We start from the raw sequence: 16764 nt of genomic DNA, 5'->3' as shown, positions 1-16764 counted from the left end.
AGCTACGATGCTTCGTTTTTGAGTTATTCATATTTTAGTAAAGTTGATGAAATACCCATATTTGCAGCCGCATTTCTACCAAATGCCGTATGTCCATTCTAACTTCAGTGAAAACGAATACAAAGCGCACGCGCATGCAAGATGTCGGTTTTGTGCCAGACCGGACTAAGCGATATTACATTGATACAGAGAAAAACATGTACAAAAATTGAATCTTTGCATTCTTTACGGTATTATCCGCCATGGATTCATTTCATAATTCATGCTAATGATAATATTTTTCAAATCTGGCGCAAATGAAATGTAGCTGAAGAAGAAATTTTTGATTCAATCCTATCATTTTCTCTTCTTTTGAGATTTTGCTACTTAGTCCGGTCTGACTTTACACCGATCATATAGTACAATGGTGAAACAGGTAAGAAATCACAAATGTCGGTTAGCCGCATGCTACCGCATGGTTGCAGCCACGTGTTTCCCCATTGATGATTTCTATAGTTGACTGTTGGTTTGAATATTTCATTCTTTCCGATATGTTATTATAGTTACTAAACTGCCTGGGCGTTCAATAATAAGGGATGCCGTTGATGTGGAGCTTCCATACTGCATTGTCAGTAGCTTTTCGCAAGTTCTTGAGAGGTGAAAATTTGGTTGCCCTCCCACTAATGAAGAATAAATAGATGATAAACTGCTTGCCGGGGAAATAAACGCACAATTCAAATGTTTATATTTACCAGGCTGCTGATGTCAGCTTGTGAGAATTATAGGTGATTTTTCGTAAATGTTTGGGAGCAAAATTCTTCATTCTATGTTTGAATGAAGAACTTTTCTCCCAAACCTTTACACAAAATCACATTTTGGAGAGCATACTTCAGCATAGTATGCATATGTATCATTAGTCGATTGTTCGATCTAGTAAAAGCTTCTGCTAAATCGAGAGAGATTTTGAAAATGGCAGTAGTTTATAAATGTCCGTGTTTGTTTTTGCAGATATACGTTTCCCTACGTTCTTATTGCTGGCTTGAACCTTTCGAATAGAAATTCGTTCCGTTTACTCTTCATATAAAATAATGAGGGAGTAGTACACATGTCCCGTCTATAACAAAGGTGATAAGCTGGATTGTTGCAAGTACCAGTCAATCACATTGCTGAATGCCACCTGCAAAGTGTTCACCGCTGCCCATAGAGAAAAATGGGGAATTCAGAGCAGGTTTTACTGGGGCATGCATCATAACAAACGAAATATTTTCGATTCGACTAGTCTTTCAAAAATGTTGCAATTACAACGTGCCACCTGTTTATAGATTTCAAAGCCGCATATGATACAATCGATTGAGATCACCTATGGGATCTAATACACGAATATGGGTTTCTAGCTAAACCGACATATTTGATCAAATCGACTATGGATCGAGTGATGTGTTACGGCCGAGTATCGGGGACACTATCAAGTTCTTTTGAAACTCAGGAAGGACTATCTAATGTTTAATATCTAAGAAGTTCGAAGGAAGAAACATTACACCTTATGCTCATATGCTCGGTTCTAAACCAAGAGGCGTGATATAGGATCATGTCAATCATCATTTCAACACTCTAATAACCAGACCTCGAAAGCGAAATTTCCATCTCGTTACATCTTAGCAGTTTAGAAAATATGGCAAGCTACTATTTTTTTGGGCTATCTAGACTACTGTATTACTACTACTGCATTTAGATGCGACCAAAGTTGAATTTTCTACGACTAAAAAGTCGGTGCAAGTACTACAAAACACTTAAAATTACAATTATGTGGAAGAATTTAAAATTACAATTATGTGGAAGAATTATCTATCGTGAATAACCATGAATGATATAACCTTAAATTATTTGTATGTGAGCGAAACATTTCTAGAAGACCGTTGATAGTTTCTCATGTAAGGAACAAAAATATCTTCACAATACAATACAGAAAATTTATCTTCACTGGATTTATTATGAAATTAGTATGTATATGAGCGAGACATTTCTAGACTATTGCTGATAGTTTTAACCCAATGAGCTATTATATCTTCATATATAGTTCAGAAAATTTTCTTATTTTCAATTCCGATTTGTTATTTGGCCGAGTCTCATATACCAATCGACTGTGTGTTTTTTTTTGTTTTTGTTTTTAGAAGATAGCAAAAAACTTCCAAAAAGCCCTGAGGCTACAGGAAAAAAATATATTAAACTGTAACGTCTCAGGGAGCTGGTTTGTGTTGCCATCCGACTCGCCAAAAACCACTACTTTTGCCTAAAACCTGAATCCTCCCCGGAACTACCTTACGACTTTACTTCGGGGAGGGGGTTTTTATGAGCATAACACCCACTCTAATTCCACTACTTAGCAGTTACTTCCTTCAGTAGGGTTACAGCACTACTCCTCGACGGTGGTGTGTTCTTCACCATCAACACAGACTGGCAATTTCTACATGGTAGTCGGAAAGCTAGCAGGGGGTCGAAACTTTATACTCTTCCCCTACGAAGACAAACTGGGCGGCAAACTTCAAAGTGTCTAATTTACCTAGCCCTTCAGCTCCCTTGTGCCACTCTGCACCGAAACTTTCTTCTCGTACCATTCAGCACCACTTACTCGTTCAGCTCACGACTTGTTCGCAAACTACTCGGTCCAGTCCCCAACGATGGATCTGGCCTACTCCGAAGGAGAATTCCTAGGCGGGACAGGTTCTCCCGATACCGAGCGGTAGATTTCTCCCGATGCCGATGTTCGTTTCCGTGAGTCAATTAGCTCCCCGCTTTGTTCCGATCTACTCGATGTAGCCCCAGCGATGGACCTAGCCTACTCTACGGACCAGCCAGTAGCTAAGGTCCATCCAGCGATTCCGGGTGGAGCGTAGCTTCCGGTTCACTGGCACCCCAATGATCCATTGCTAGCTATTCGACGCGGTCTGATCCCCGGCTGTGCATCTACCCTACTCACGAGCTATCCGGTAGGGTGTTAAGGTCGATCCGGCGATTCCGGTTAAGTCTAACGTCCGTATCACTGGCGCCCAGATGACTCGAACCCGGTTCTACGTTGCGTACTACTCAACTGGTCCTCGGGGAGACCCAATCTACACCAACGGATAGTTCCCCGGCGGCGGAATTTCTCGCGAATCCCAATTTGTGATTTAACGGCGACTTTCTAGCCAAGGGCGTACTTTGTTGGTCCCTTCGCCACTTCCTCTGCAGCATCCGTGTCCGTACAAAATTCACATCTCCATGTTTCCTATGCACCCAAGCTGTCACATTTGGGATTAGTCCTCAGCCATAGTGATGCATTTTCGGGATCATGCCGGCGATAACGCATACTACCTCCGACGATATTGTTCTGTAACCACTCTCGACTCGTACGGGCATCAGCCGGAATGTCCGGTTCAGCTTTTCACGGCTCCGTTTGGTTTGCAGCGCAGCACCCCAGGGAACCCTATATCGAAGTATCGATGACGAAACGGTAGATAGCAGACGTCTCGTCTCGGTAGCCGACATTTGGCATGATTCTCGTTGTCTTCGCCGACTTTTCACAGACGTAGTCGATGTGGTTGTTGACGCTCAACCGGTCGTCGGTTATCACTCAAAATTCTGCCCTCCAACGTCGATCTGAATCCGCTGAATCGCTTTGACGCTGCTTGTGGTGGGTTATATACAGCTTGACTCCGTACATCCAGCTCTCGGTCGCGTCTATTGTCTCCGTCACCGACAACTCTACTTCTTCAAATTTCTCACCAATCACTGTTAGTTACATGTCGTCCGCGAAACCCACACAGAAAAATCCACACGACGTGCTTTCTTCAACGAATTTTATTATAATTCTACACGTGGATTGAAAATTACAGTATCTTGAAACGGAAAACCAATGCACTTCAATGTATTTGTTACACGCTTATTGCTGTAAAATGAATGACATGTAATATTACACGAACGAAAGTGTAAAATTGTATGCTTTTTGATGCTCTAATTGAGTGCATTGATTTTAACGTAATTTTCAATCAAAGTTTTGATTCAATCGTTGTATGTTTACATTCGTATTGATTTACATGTCGTTTAAATTTCATTATTTTTTGTGTGCGCGATTTTCACTTTCCTGGGCAGCCGAAGAGTTATGACCCCATCGTATACCCGTTCCAAAGAGTTGGACCAAGAATGGAGCCTTGGGGAACGTACGCTGTGAATGACATTGACTTCTGCCCTTCGCTCGTCTCGCACAGCAGCACTCTGCTCTATAAGTAGCTCTTCAGGATCTAGCATAGAAAGTTGGGAACCCTCATTCTGTGCAGCGCTGCAGCAATGACTGTCCAGTTGGCGCTGTTAAATGCATTCTTAACATCTATCATGACCATAGCCCAGTATCGATATCCTCTTCACTTCTGTTTAGATGCCTTCTCAGCACTCTTAAACATTGTCAGAATTGCATCCACTGTTGACGCTTCTTGCGCAATCCGAGCTGCCTCTTAGTTAGTCCGCGCGGCTTCGGCTGCAGTACCAGCTTCTATACCTTCCAAATTTCGGAGAACCTTTATTTAAACACATCTGCAGCACCATCCTGAACACGTCCGGAAATGCCAGGATCGCAGCTTTCAGCGCCACGTTTGGTGTTCTATCCGGACCGGGGAATTTCTTTGATTTCAGACACTTCGATGCTTTGTCGAGCTCATCGTTACTTACCAATCGTCCGTGTGTGCTCCTTCTTCTTCGCCGTACGGTGTTGGTGGCCAGATAGTTGGATCGTGCTTCGGGTAAAAGACCCTCGATAATTATATTCAGCTTACTCGGGCATATTTTGGCTGGCGTCGTCGAACCCTTCATTTTCACCATCACGACTAGGTACGCGTCACCCCAGGGATAAGCGTCTACTTCTCGTCACAGTTCTTTGGGGCAATCTGATTTTTTAAGTTTCTCAGGTTACTCTCCAAACCCCAGGCGTTTAAGTAACCACCAATGACTACCGGCTTCCGACCGATCAACTACTCGGTTAACTGCTCCAGCATTAGGCTGAACTGCTTTACTGTCCACCTTGGAGGAGCGTAATAGCTACGCACGAAGACGCCATTGATTTTGGCGATCACGAAGCCTTCATATGAGCGTTCTACCACTTCTTGAATGGGGAATCTGCCCATAACTTTTATCACAGCCGTTCAATCGATATGAGAGTTCCTAACGAGACTACGAGACTCATCGTATTGACCGAGTGCATGCAACCCAAGGCAATGCGCAAGCAACGATACTGGATTATCTCCAGTTCGATGAAGTGTATGTTCGAGGGTACTTTTTAAGGTTTTAGACCACCCCCCCCCCGCCTAAAAGGACGACTGATTGCCTTGCGATGGCTTCAGTCTTCTTGGATATAAAGGGGGCTTTTGACTCAGTTTCTTTCTGAGAAGCTGCACCAGAATGGTCTTTCACCGATTTTAAATAACTTTTTGCTAAACCTGTTGTCTGAAAAGCACATGCATGTCTAAGTTCCCTGTTCTACAATTTTTACGTAAATGACATTGACGATTGTCAATTCATGCACTCACTTGCAGACGACGCGCAGTGTCGCCTAGCCGGACAAAACCTCTAAATTTTATTTTGGATTTTTCATGATTTAACATTTTCTTTGTTTGTAAAGAGGTTTAATGGAGTTTTCTCAAAATATTAGGTGTTGAAGACGAAAGATAGATTTTTTGCAGAACTTCAAAGGTGAAATAGATAATCAATTCTGTAAAAAAATGTATTCAAACCTATGTTATTCAAATGACTATATATTTTTAGTTAAGATTCCGATTAGGGTCGAATTGGTTTCATTTGAAAGATTATTCGCTGGACTTATAACTTTCCATTTAGTCGATACAAGCTTTTTTTCTCACACAGGCATGAAGCACAAATAATAAATCGTGCATTAAATTAAAATTATAATGTTCAAAGTAGCTGTACTTTATTTTGAAACAGTTCGGAAAGATCACTTGTAGTTAATGATACTTAAAAATTGGTGTACGTTCCGAAAATGAATGTGCTTTTTGCCCCGAGGTATGAAAAAATGTGATTTTTCATTATATGTCTGAAGGAGACGCATGATTGTGTTTGATTCCGCAAGGTACGAAATATAATTTATGAATGTCTATCAGCATTATCAACAATTGAAAAAATGTGTATTCTGCTAAAAATTCGCTACACCAATTTTTTTGAAAATGAATTTTCATATATTGTGCACATTCGTTAATGTTGAATTTTCGAACCACGAACTAAGTACCAAAATTTTGAGGTAGAAATAAAAATAAAAAAATAACATCAAATATGAATTCAGTGCGACAAAATTACCCCAATGTGAAGTTTTCATCAAATTCGGGCCACTTTTGAGGTTTTGTCCGGCTTTTGTATGGAAGATGATCACTGTGCGACGGGGTGGTCTCTGTTACAGCGCCCAAGGCATTTGGGGGTGTTTCTGTTTCCGCTCTGCCTCGAACATACACTTCATCAAACTGGAGAGAATCCAGTATCGTTGCTTGCACATTGTCGGCGTAGCCAGAAATTTGGTTTGGAGGGGGTTTTGACGAAAATCTTAGATTTTTCAAAAAATGTTGGCGGGTCTATTGATGACATTTAATCTGTAGGCCGCGATCGACTGGGTACTACCGTGTTCTGCAGTAATAGCGAAATGGGATGGTGTGAGCGGGCATGGGTGCTATAACCCTACTGTCGGTAGAATTATGGCGGACTACGAGACAGGTTAGGTCAAGTTCAACGAGTGGCCCAAAACACCACTTTACTAACAATCAAGCAGAAAAGGATGAGCTGAAAATTCGCAACTTCGAAACCGTAGCATTGGAAGAGCTTTGATGGACGGGGCAGAATGTGTGGAAATGCGGGGATTGAGCGACGGCATAAGAGCTGGGCAAAATGCGCAAACGCGTATCAAGTGGCAGGCGATCAGCGAAAGGATTTGTGTAGTGTGGATCAAATCCACAGCATTATCAATGTGCACTGACCTCACGAAGCCGAGAAAGATGCATTTTATGCGCAGCTGGAGCATGTCTATGATAGCTATGATGTCATCGGTGACATAAACATCCTGATAGTCCAGGGCATTGTATAAACCGGTTATCGCATAGGATAGTCTGTAAACCTTATAAACAATGTGCAGAAATTCTCATGATTGATAAGTATATTATGACGAACACCTAAATAGCGAAGCAGTAGACGACAAGAGTATTGCAAGAATCAGCGCGCAGTCGACGACAGATTCCGGATCTACCTAAGATTCATGAAAAAATAGGACGGTTGGACCGCTGGCAATGATCAACTGTCATATAAGCAACTCAAACACAGAGTAGAGGAATTGACTAGAGCACTCCACTGGGTGCTTTTGAAGATCTGGAAGGAGGAGATTTTACCGAAGTATAGGATGTAGGAAGTAGTATGTCCCATCTATAACAATGGTGTTAAGTAGGATTTTTGCAACTAATTACCGATTAATAGCGTTACTGAACTGCCCTTGCATGCAAAGGTGACGTAAATGCCATCGAGTATATTTATCAGGAAATCAATTTTCAAATCTTGCATGGTGCGGGTAAAAGCTTGCTTTCGCCACTTTGCTTTTCGTATTTCAACAAGTTATTTTTTTAAATCGTTTGCACTGAAAGATGCACCTTTGCATACTAGAATAGTAAACGTCATCTACAAGGTGTTCTCCCACATTCTTTGTTGCCGCCTATCTTCAACCAAGCTATTTGCAATAACACTCTTGAAAACTTTGCTGAAGATACTAAGTCTCGAACTAAATTTGCTGAATACTAAACCTCCAAAGGCTGATAGTTTCCAAAATACGGAATCTTGGCGCCATTCAATTCGATACCCAAATGTACACCATAAATAGCGAAAAACGTGAAAAATTTCAATTTTTTTATTACCAATCTTAGCTAGTGGCACTTTATATAAGTGATAACCCAAAAAAAAATCAAATGCACATAAAAACCGATTCTCACCTGTTAGAGACAAGCGTAAAACGCCATTTTTCATCAGTTTCTATGTAGGCGTTTTCATTGAGCTATTTTGATTGATATTTGCATGATTTATCAACTATAGGTTCCTCACTAAAATATTAGTTACAAGATCCCATTCTCACAACTTACAAAAAGTCCCCATAACGTTTAAAACATTAGGTTCTCAACGTAATGAACAGATAATAAACTTCCAAAATTATTATTTGAATATTTAATAAACTAGTCAGCATCAAACTTTTTTTTCTTCAATTCAAATATTTTGGTTTGGAGGGGGTTTTAACCCCCAAAACCCCCCTTGGCTACGCCACTGTGCCTTGGGTTGCATGCACTCGACCAATACGATGAGTCTCGTAGTGCTGGAGGGCGTTCTCCCGCTGGAAAATCGATTTTGGGAACTCTCATATCGATTGCTCATCCGATGCGACATTCTGAACTCGTTGGTGATTGGAAACTTCAAGAGGCTCGTTGAGCTTAATTCTCAAACCCGATTTATGTCCTTGTACTTCGACTACATGGAACAGCGCATCAATCCTTCTTCGTATAATCCCAACCGCATCCGTCTCCCTAATATTTCTGATTCTACTGTATTCTTCGACACATCCACGAAGGATCGTGGAATCCCGGACCATATACGCCCGTAAGTGATTCCCAATATATTTTATAATAAATTCCGAGAAGTCGACTGTTACAAAATGTTGTACACTGACGGATCAAATCTCGATGGGTCCACTGGCTTCGGTATCTTCAATAATACTATCACTGCTTCATTCAAGCTCAATTATCCCGCTTTAGTTTACGTCGCAGAGTTAGCTGCAATTCAGTACACCCTTGGGATCATCGACACTCTGCCCACAGATCACTACTTCATTTCGGAAAGCCTCAGCTTTGTCGAGGCTCTTCGTGCGATGAAGCCCAAAAAACAATTCTCGTATTTTCTGGGGAAGATACGGGAGTCCTTGTATACGTTATTTAAAAAATCTTACCAGATTACCTTTGTTTGGGTCCCATCTCATTGCTCTATCCCGGGCAATGGAAAGGCCGACTCTACTACTTTACTAAAAGCGGGGCATTAGATGGACACATGTACGAAAGACCAATCTGCTTCAACGATTTTTTTAGTGTTTGTCATCAAAGGACACTCAACAGTTGGCAAACCTTGTGGAGCAATGGGGAACTTGGACGGTGGCTACATTCGATTATCCCAAAGGTATCAACAAAGTCATGGTTCAGGGGGATTGATGTGGATCGGGATTTCATTCGTGTTATGTCCCGGCTTATGTCCAATCACTACACCATGGATGCGCATTTGCGGCGTATTGGGCTTGCGGAGAGTAGTCTGTGCGCTTGTGACGAGAGCTATCACGACATCGAGCACGTTGTCTGGGTATGGGCCGGTTATTATGACGCCAGGTATCAGTTAAAAGATTCCCTTCGAGCCCTAGGTAGACCACCCAATGTTCCAGTTCGGGATATGCTGGCAAATCGCGATCTTCCCTTTATGTCCCTTATTTATATTTTCATAAAAACGATAAATATGCCAATTTAGCTCCTCTTTTTTATTTCTCGTTTTTAGAAGTTCCCTGTCCTGCCTTGTGGAGCCGATCAGCATCAGAGTGCCATTATGTGACCGCCGTCACCTTTGCCACGCAATTTGAGGCGAGAGCGACCCGATTCCGCTGGTCCGATGAATCCCACTCATCAACCCGGGTCTTGACGTTTGGCATGTCGCTGATCTCCCGTTTGCCTGAAAGTGGCAAGTCTGGTCTTCTTACCTGTCAACATATCCGCCTACTCTCTTCTGTTCCTGATATAACTGCTTCAACACCGATGTTGGAAATAATCCACATTTGCATTCTGTATTCCTAGTTTTAAGACAGCTGTATTTTTGTCATAAAAATATTCTTTCCCACCTTGTATATCGAACTGCATTCCTAGTTTTAAGATAGCTGTTCAATTTCTCATAAAAACCTGTTCCCCTTTCAAACTGTATTCTTAATTTAAAAATAGCTGTAAAACTTTTCATAAAAAAAACTTATGTTCCTCCTTTAGTATATCAAACTCGATTCCTAGTTTTAAGATAGCTGCAAAAAAAAATCTGAAAGCCTATTGTATCCTACTTTTGTATATAGCATTGCATTTCTTGCTTTAAGATTGCTGTAAAAAATTCCCCTTGTTGTAAAAAATATTTCAAATTTGTAACCTTCTAGTTTTAAGATATCCAAAATGTAAAAAAATGAATTTGGCACCGCTAAGATAACGCATTTGTGCCTAACAAATAAACGAACTAAATAAAAAAACCTGTTTTAATCCACCTAGTGGTGCTATTGTGCCTTTCTCATTTGTCCAAACTACGATTCCATGGCTGATTATGTTCAATACAATGCTGTAAATGTATATTACCTATTCAGTACGAGTCGCACATACATACAATGGATCGACAGCCAAGATCTTGAGATACGATGTGTCGACACTGAAACATCGCTTGAAACTAGCGGCGGATCAAGGAGGACGATCCGAGGGGTCTGGATCCTGCCTAAAATTTTCAACTTGTTAAGAAATTTTAAACTAGTTTTAATTTTAAAGTAGCTACCCCTCATTGCATACTCCTACCTAAGCCTATATAGGTCAAAAAATTTAGGCCGGGATTAGGTTGACGATTTTTATAGTGATTGCATAACATTTCTATATGAGGAAGGCAAAAACAGTTATTTAATTTTGTTATTGAAATTTACGTTGTTTCGTTTATTTCCTAAATCTAGAACCTGGTTTCTCAAAAAAAATGGCACAAAGGAGAAGCGCGGACTGTCCAAGATGCAGCTTCGATTGCGGCAAGGAGTATCGACAGTGGATGCAATTCAGACAGTGCTCAAGAGTTCTGAGAAGGTATCTAAACAGAAGTGAAGAGGAGATTGCTGTAGTCAGGATAGATGTTAAGAATGCATTTACCAGCGCCAGCTGGGAAGCCATCGCTGCAGCGCTGCACAAAATGAGGGTTTCCGACTATCTACGCCAGATCATGAAGAGCTACTTCTAGAGCAGAGAGCTGCTATAAGAGACTAGCGAAGTGCAGAAGTCAATGCGAGTCACAGTGGGCGTTCTTCAACGCTCCATTCTTGGTCCAACTCTTTGGAACGCGATGTACGATGGGGTCATAATTCTGCGGCTGCCCAGGAAAGTGAAAATCTTGGATTTCGCGGACGACATGTAACTAACGGTGATGGGTGAGACACTTGAAGAAGTGGAGTTGTCGGTGACGGAGACAATAGACGCGATCGAGAGCTGAATGAACGGGATCAAGTTGTTGGTCAGTAACTGCAAAGCGGTACAGCGGATGCATATCACCGTTGAGGACACGTGATTGTATCGAAGCGTGCACTGCACAGTGGTCCCAAAGAGCAAAACAGCGTTTTTTTAGATTGCATCAAAACTGTTGACTTTAGCAATGTGGTGTCTTCGAGAAAAAACTCCCCTTCTTTCTGTCTTATCGGATTGATGATTAATCTCCCTAGTAGTGAGTTACAAAATTTATTTTCTGCAATAATTCAGATAGACAAACACTTACTTCAGTAAACTAGTGGAGAACTCACTGCAAACATTTTACCTGAAGACTTAAACTCTCTAGCTTTTATGCTTTTTGAAATATAGGGGATTATTTGTGAAAGGCCCCTTAAAAGCAGTTTTTTCATCATAAGTTTTCTTCTAGATTTTTTCCACTTTATAAATGTTCTAGAACATTGTTTAGGCTGTTAAACTGCATTACTTTGCCAAAGACGGAAACTTGATATCGCTAGTATGTGTGGAGATATTAACGTTTCGTGATTGAAAATAGCTCTTTTTCCAATACCGATAACTTTTAAACGGGCAAACCACTCGCTAAACAAATTAAAGTGCAAGAAAAACACAACAAATGTCGGAAAAATCAGATCTCCCCAAGGTGGCCCTCTATGGAAATACTCGAGTTAAAGTTTGTCTCATTCCGTCATCAAATGCATGTTCCCCTATTTACCATTTTGTTGCACTTGCGCTATTGTTATGAAGTAGGCGCAACGGAATTGCCAGTTTATAATGTCAGACGAATGTATTAAGTTGTTAAACAACTGTAACTTTCGATTTACTTCAGACGTGCCAACAAAAGTAAGAAAGGCTAATTATTGCGACTTTAACCCTTCATTTCAGAGCTAATAGTATGTAATGGAATGAGACAAACTTCAACTCTAGTATTTCCATAAAGGGCCGCCTTGGGGAGATCTGGTTATTCCAGCATTGGTTGTGCTTTTCTTGCACTTTAATTTGTTTATCGAGTGGTTTGCTCGTTGTTGCCCGCTTGAAAGTTATCCGCATTAGAAAAAGAGCTATTTTCAATCAAGAAACGTGAATATCTCCACACATACTAGCGATATAAAGTTTCTGTCTTTGGCAAAGTAATGCAGTTTAACAGTTTAAACAATGTTCTAGAACATTTATAAAGTGGAAAAAATCTAGAAGAAAACTTATGGTTTAAAAACTGCTTTTAAGGGGCCTTTCACAAATAATGCCCTATATCTCAAAAAGCATAAAAGGTAGAGAGTTCAAGTCTTCAGGTAAAATGTTTGCAATGAGTGTCTCCACTAGTTTGCTGAAGTAAGTGTTTATCTATCTGAATCATTGAAGAAAATAAATTTCGTAACTCACTACTAGGGGGATTAATCATCAATTCGATAAGACATAAAGAAGGGGAGTTCCATTCCAAGAAACTTTCTCAAAAACACCACATTACTATAGTCAACAGTTTTGATGCAATCTAAAAGCCCCTTTTTTGCTCTTTGGGACCACTGTGCACTGTAGCAATTTGGAGTGATACCCGACAACTGGTTGAGTTTCAACAACCACGTCGACTACGCTTGCAAAAATTCGGCGAGGGCAACAAAAGCAATAACGAGAATCATGCCAAACGTCGGCTGTCCGAGAAGCAGCACGGGACGTCTGCCATCTACCGTTTCGTCATCGATACTTCGATATAGGGTTCCCTGGGGTGCTGCGCTGCAAACCAAACGGAGCCGTGAAAAGCTGAACCGGACATTCCGGCTGATGCCCGTACGAGTCGAGAGTGGTTACAGAACAATATCGTCGGAGGTAGTATGCGTTATCGCCGGCATGATCCCGAAAATGCATCACTATGGCTGAGGACTAATCCCAAATGTGACAGCTTGGGTGCATAGGAAACATGGAGATGTGAATTTTGTACGGACACGGATGCTGCAGAGGAAGTGGCGAAGGGACCAACAAAGTACGCCCTTGGCTAGAAAGTCGCCGTTAAATCACAAATTGGGATTCGCGAGAAATTCCGCCGCCGGGGAACTATCCGTTGGTGTAGATTGGGTCTCCCCGAGGACCAGTTGAGTAGTACGCAACGTAGAACCGGGTTCGAGTCATCTGGGCGCCAGTGATACGGACGTTAGACTTAACCGGAATCGCCGGATCGACCTTAACACCCTACCGTATAGCTCGTGAGTAGGGTAGATGCACAGCCGGGGATCAGACCGCGTCGAATAGCTAGCAATGGATCATTGGGGTGCCAGTGAACCGGAAGCTACGCTCCACCCGGAATCGCTGGATGGACCTTAGCACCTACTGGCGCGTCGAATAGCTAGCAATGGATCATTGGGGTGCCAGTGAACCGGAAGCTACGCTCCACCCGGAATCGCTGGATGGACCTTAGCACCTACTGGCTGGTCCGTAGAGTAGGCTAGGTCCATCGCTGGGGCTACATCGAGTAGATCGGAACAAAGCGGGGAGCTAATTGACTCACGGAAACGAACATCGGCATCGGGAGAAATCTACCGCTCGGTATCGGGAGAACCTGTCCCGCCTAGGAATTCTCCTTCGGAGTAGGCCAGATCCATCGTTGGGGACTGGACCGAGTAGTTTGCGAACAAGTCGTGAGCTGAACGAGTAAGTGGTGCTGAATGGTACGAGAAGAAAGTTTCGGTGCAGAGTGGCACAAGGGAGCTGAAGGGCTAGGTAAATTAGACACTTTGAAGTTTGCCGCCCAGTTTGTCTTCGTAGGGGAAGAGTATAAAGTTTCGACCCCCTGCTAGCTTTCCGACTACCATGTAGAAATTGCCAGTCTGTGTTGATGGTGAAGAACACACCACCGTCGAGGAGTAGTGCTGTAACCCTACTGAAGGAAGTAACTGCTAAGTAGTGGAATTAGAGTGGGTGTTATGCTCATAAAAACCCCCTCCCCGAAGTAAAGCCGTAAGGTAGTTCCGGGGAGGATTCAGGTTTTAGGCAAGAGTAGTGGTTTTTGGCGAGTCGGATGGCAACACAAACCAGCTCCCTGAGACGTTACAGTTTAATATATTTTTTTCCTGTAGCCTCAGGGCTTTTTGGAAGTTTTTTGCTATCTTCTAAAAACAAAAACAAAAAAAAAACACACAGTCGATTGGTATATGAGACTCGGCCAAATAACAAATCGGAATTGAAAATAAGAAAATTTTCTGAACTATATATGAAGATATAATAGCTCATTGGGTTAAAACTATCGGCAATAGTCTAGAAATGTCTCGCTCATATACATACTAATTTCATAATAAATCCAGTGAAGATAAATTTTCTGTATTGTATTGTGAAGATATTTTTGTTCCTTACATGAGAAACTATCAACGGTCTTCTAGAAATGTTTCGCTCACATACAAATAATTTAAGGTTATATCATTCATGGTTATTCACGATAGATAATTCTTCCACATAATTGTAATTTTAAATTCTTCCACATAATTGTAATTTTAAGTGTTTTGTAGTACTTGCACCGACTTTTTAGTCGTAGAAAATTCAACTTTGGTCGCATCTAAATGCAGTAGTAGTAATACAGTAGTCTAGATAGCCCAAAAAAATAGTAGCTTGCCATATTTTCTAAACTGCTAAGATGTAACGAGATGGAAATTTCGCTTTCGAGGTCTGGTTATTAGAGTGTTGAAATGATGATTGACATGATCCTATATCACGCCTCTTGGTTTAGAACCGAGCATATGAGCATAAGGTGTAATGTTTCTTCCTTCGAACTTCTTAGATATTAAACATTAGATAGTCCTTCCTGAGTTTCAAAAGAACTTGATAGTGTCCCCGATACTCGGCCGTAACACATCACTCGATCCATAGTCGATTTGATCAAATATGTCGGTTTAGCTAGAAACCCATATTCGTGTATTAGATCCCATAGGTGATCTCAATCGATTGTATCATATGCGGCTTTGAAATCTATAAACAGGTGGCACGTTGTAATTGCAACATTTTTGAAAGACTAGTCGAATCGAAAATATTTCGTTTGTTATGATGCATGCCCCAGTAAAACCTGCTCTGAATTCCCCATTTTTCTCTATGGGCAGCGGTGAACACTTTGCAGGTGGCATTCAGCAATGTGATTGACTGGTACTTGCAACAATCCAGCTTATCACCTTTGTTATAGACGGGACATGTGTACTACTCCCTCATTATTTTATATGAAGAGTAAACGGAACGAATTTCTATTCGAAAGGTTCAAGCCAGCAATAAGAACGTAGGGAAACGTATATCTGCAAAAACAAACACGGACATTTATAAACTACTGCCATTTTCAAAATCTCTCGATTTAGCAGAAGCTTTTACTAGATCGAACAATCGACTAATGATACATATGCATACTATGCTGAAGTATGCTCTCCAAAATGTGATTTTGTGTAAAGGTTTGGGAGAAAAGTTCTTCATTCAAACATAGAATGAAGAATTTTGCTCCCAAACATTTACGAAAAATCACCTATAATTCTCACAAGCTGACATCAGCAGCCTGGTAAATATAAACATTTGAATTGTGCGTTTATTTCCCCGGCAAGCAGTTTATCATCTATTTATTCTTCATTAGTGGGAGGGCAACCAAATTTTCACCTCTCAAGAACTTGCGAAAAGCTACTGACAATGCAGTATGGAAGCTCCACATCAACGGCATCCCTTATTATTGAACGCCCAGGCAGTTTAGTAACTATAATAACATATCGGAAAGAATGAAATATTCAAACCAACAGTCAACTATAGAAATCATCAATGGGGAAACACGTGGCTGCAACCATGCGGTAGCATGCGGCTAACCGACATTTGTGATTTCTTACCTGTTTCACCATTGTACTATATGATCGGTGTAAAGTCAGACCGGACTAAGTAGCAAAATCTCAAAAGAAGAGAAAATGATAGGATTGAATCAAAAATTTCTTCTTCAGCTACATTTCATTTGCGCCAGATTTGAAAAATATTATCATTAGCATGAATTATGAAATGAATCCATGGCGGATAATACCGTAAAGAATGCAAAGATTCAATTTTTGTACATGTTTTTCTCTGTATCAATGTAATATCGCTTAGTCCGGTCTGGCACAAAACCGACATCTTGCATGCGCGTGCGCTTTGTATTCGTTTTCACTGAAGTTAGAATGGACATACGGCATTTGGTAGAAATGCGGCTGCAAATATGGGTATTTCATCAACTTTACTAAAATATGAATAACTCAAAAACGAAGCATCGTAGCTATGTAATGTAAGCGAACGAAAAATTCTACACAAAGCAAGCTACAATCCTATGCAATAATATGGGGTACTTTTGAATAAAATATCGGAGATATTTTGGTTCGAACTAGAAAATGCTAGCCGTGAGTAATCATCAAAATTTTAAAATTTTAGTTATATCAAAAAATAGCTTAATTCCTTGCGCAACTTTACACGAGAGGGATTGTTGATATCTTTTACGTAAAAGTTTTAA

At 41.0% G+C, this 16764-nt stretch overlaps 1 protein-coding gene across 5 annotated transcripts in view; it reads left to right on the top strand.

Moving 5' to 3' along the window:
* Positions 1–16764, top strand: part of LOC131682817 (homer protein homolog 2) — a 345497-nt gene that overhangs the window by 208578 nt on the left and 120155 nt on the right. The window contains exon 7 of one of the 5 annotated variants that reach the window (XM_058964580.1): positions 9571–10176. The exons of the other annotated variants lie outside the window; for them this stretch is intronic. Within the exon in view, the coding sequence (XP_058820563.1) occupies positions 9571–9624 (54 nt within the window). The 3' untranslated portion in view covers positions 9625–10176. Of the gene's footprint in view, positions 1–9570; positions 10177–16764 lie in introns of those variants that run through there. 5 annotated transcript variants of the gene reach the window in all.

The sequence above is a fragment of the Topomyia yanbarensis genome, chromosome 2 (assembly GCF_030247195.1).
Source record: "Topomyia yanbarensis strain Yona2022 chromosome 2, ASM3024719v1, whole genome shotgun sequence".
Taxonomy (NCBI): Eukaryota; Metazoa; Arthropoda; class Insecta; order Diptera; family Culicidae; genus Topomyia; species Topomyia yanbarensis.
This window is presented reverse-complemented; position numbering and strand designations above follow the sequence as displayed.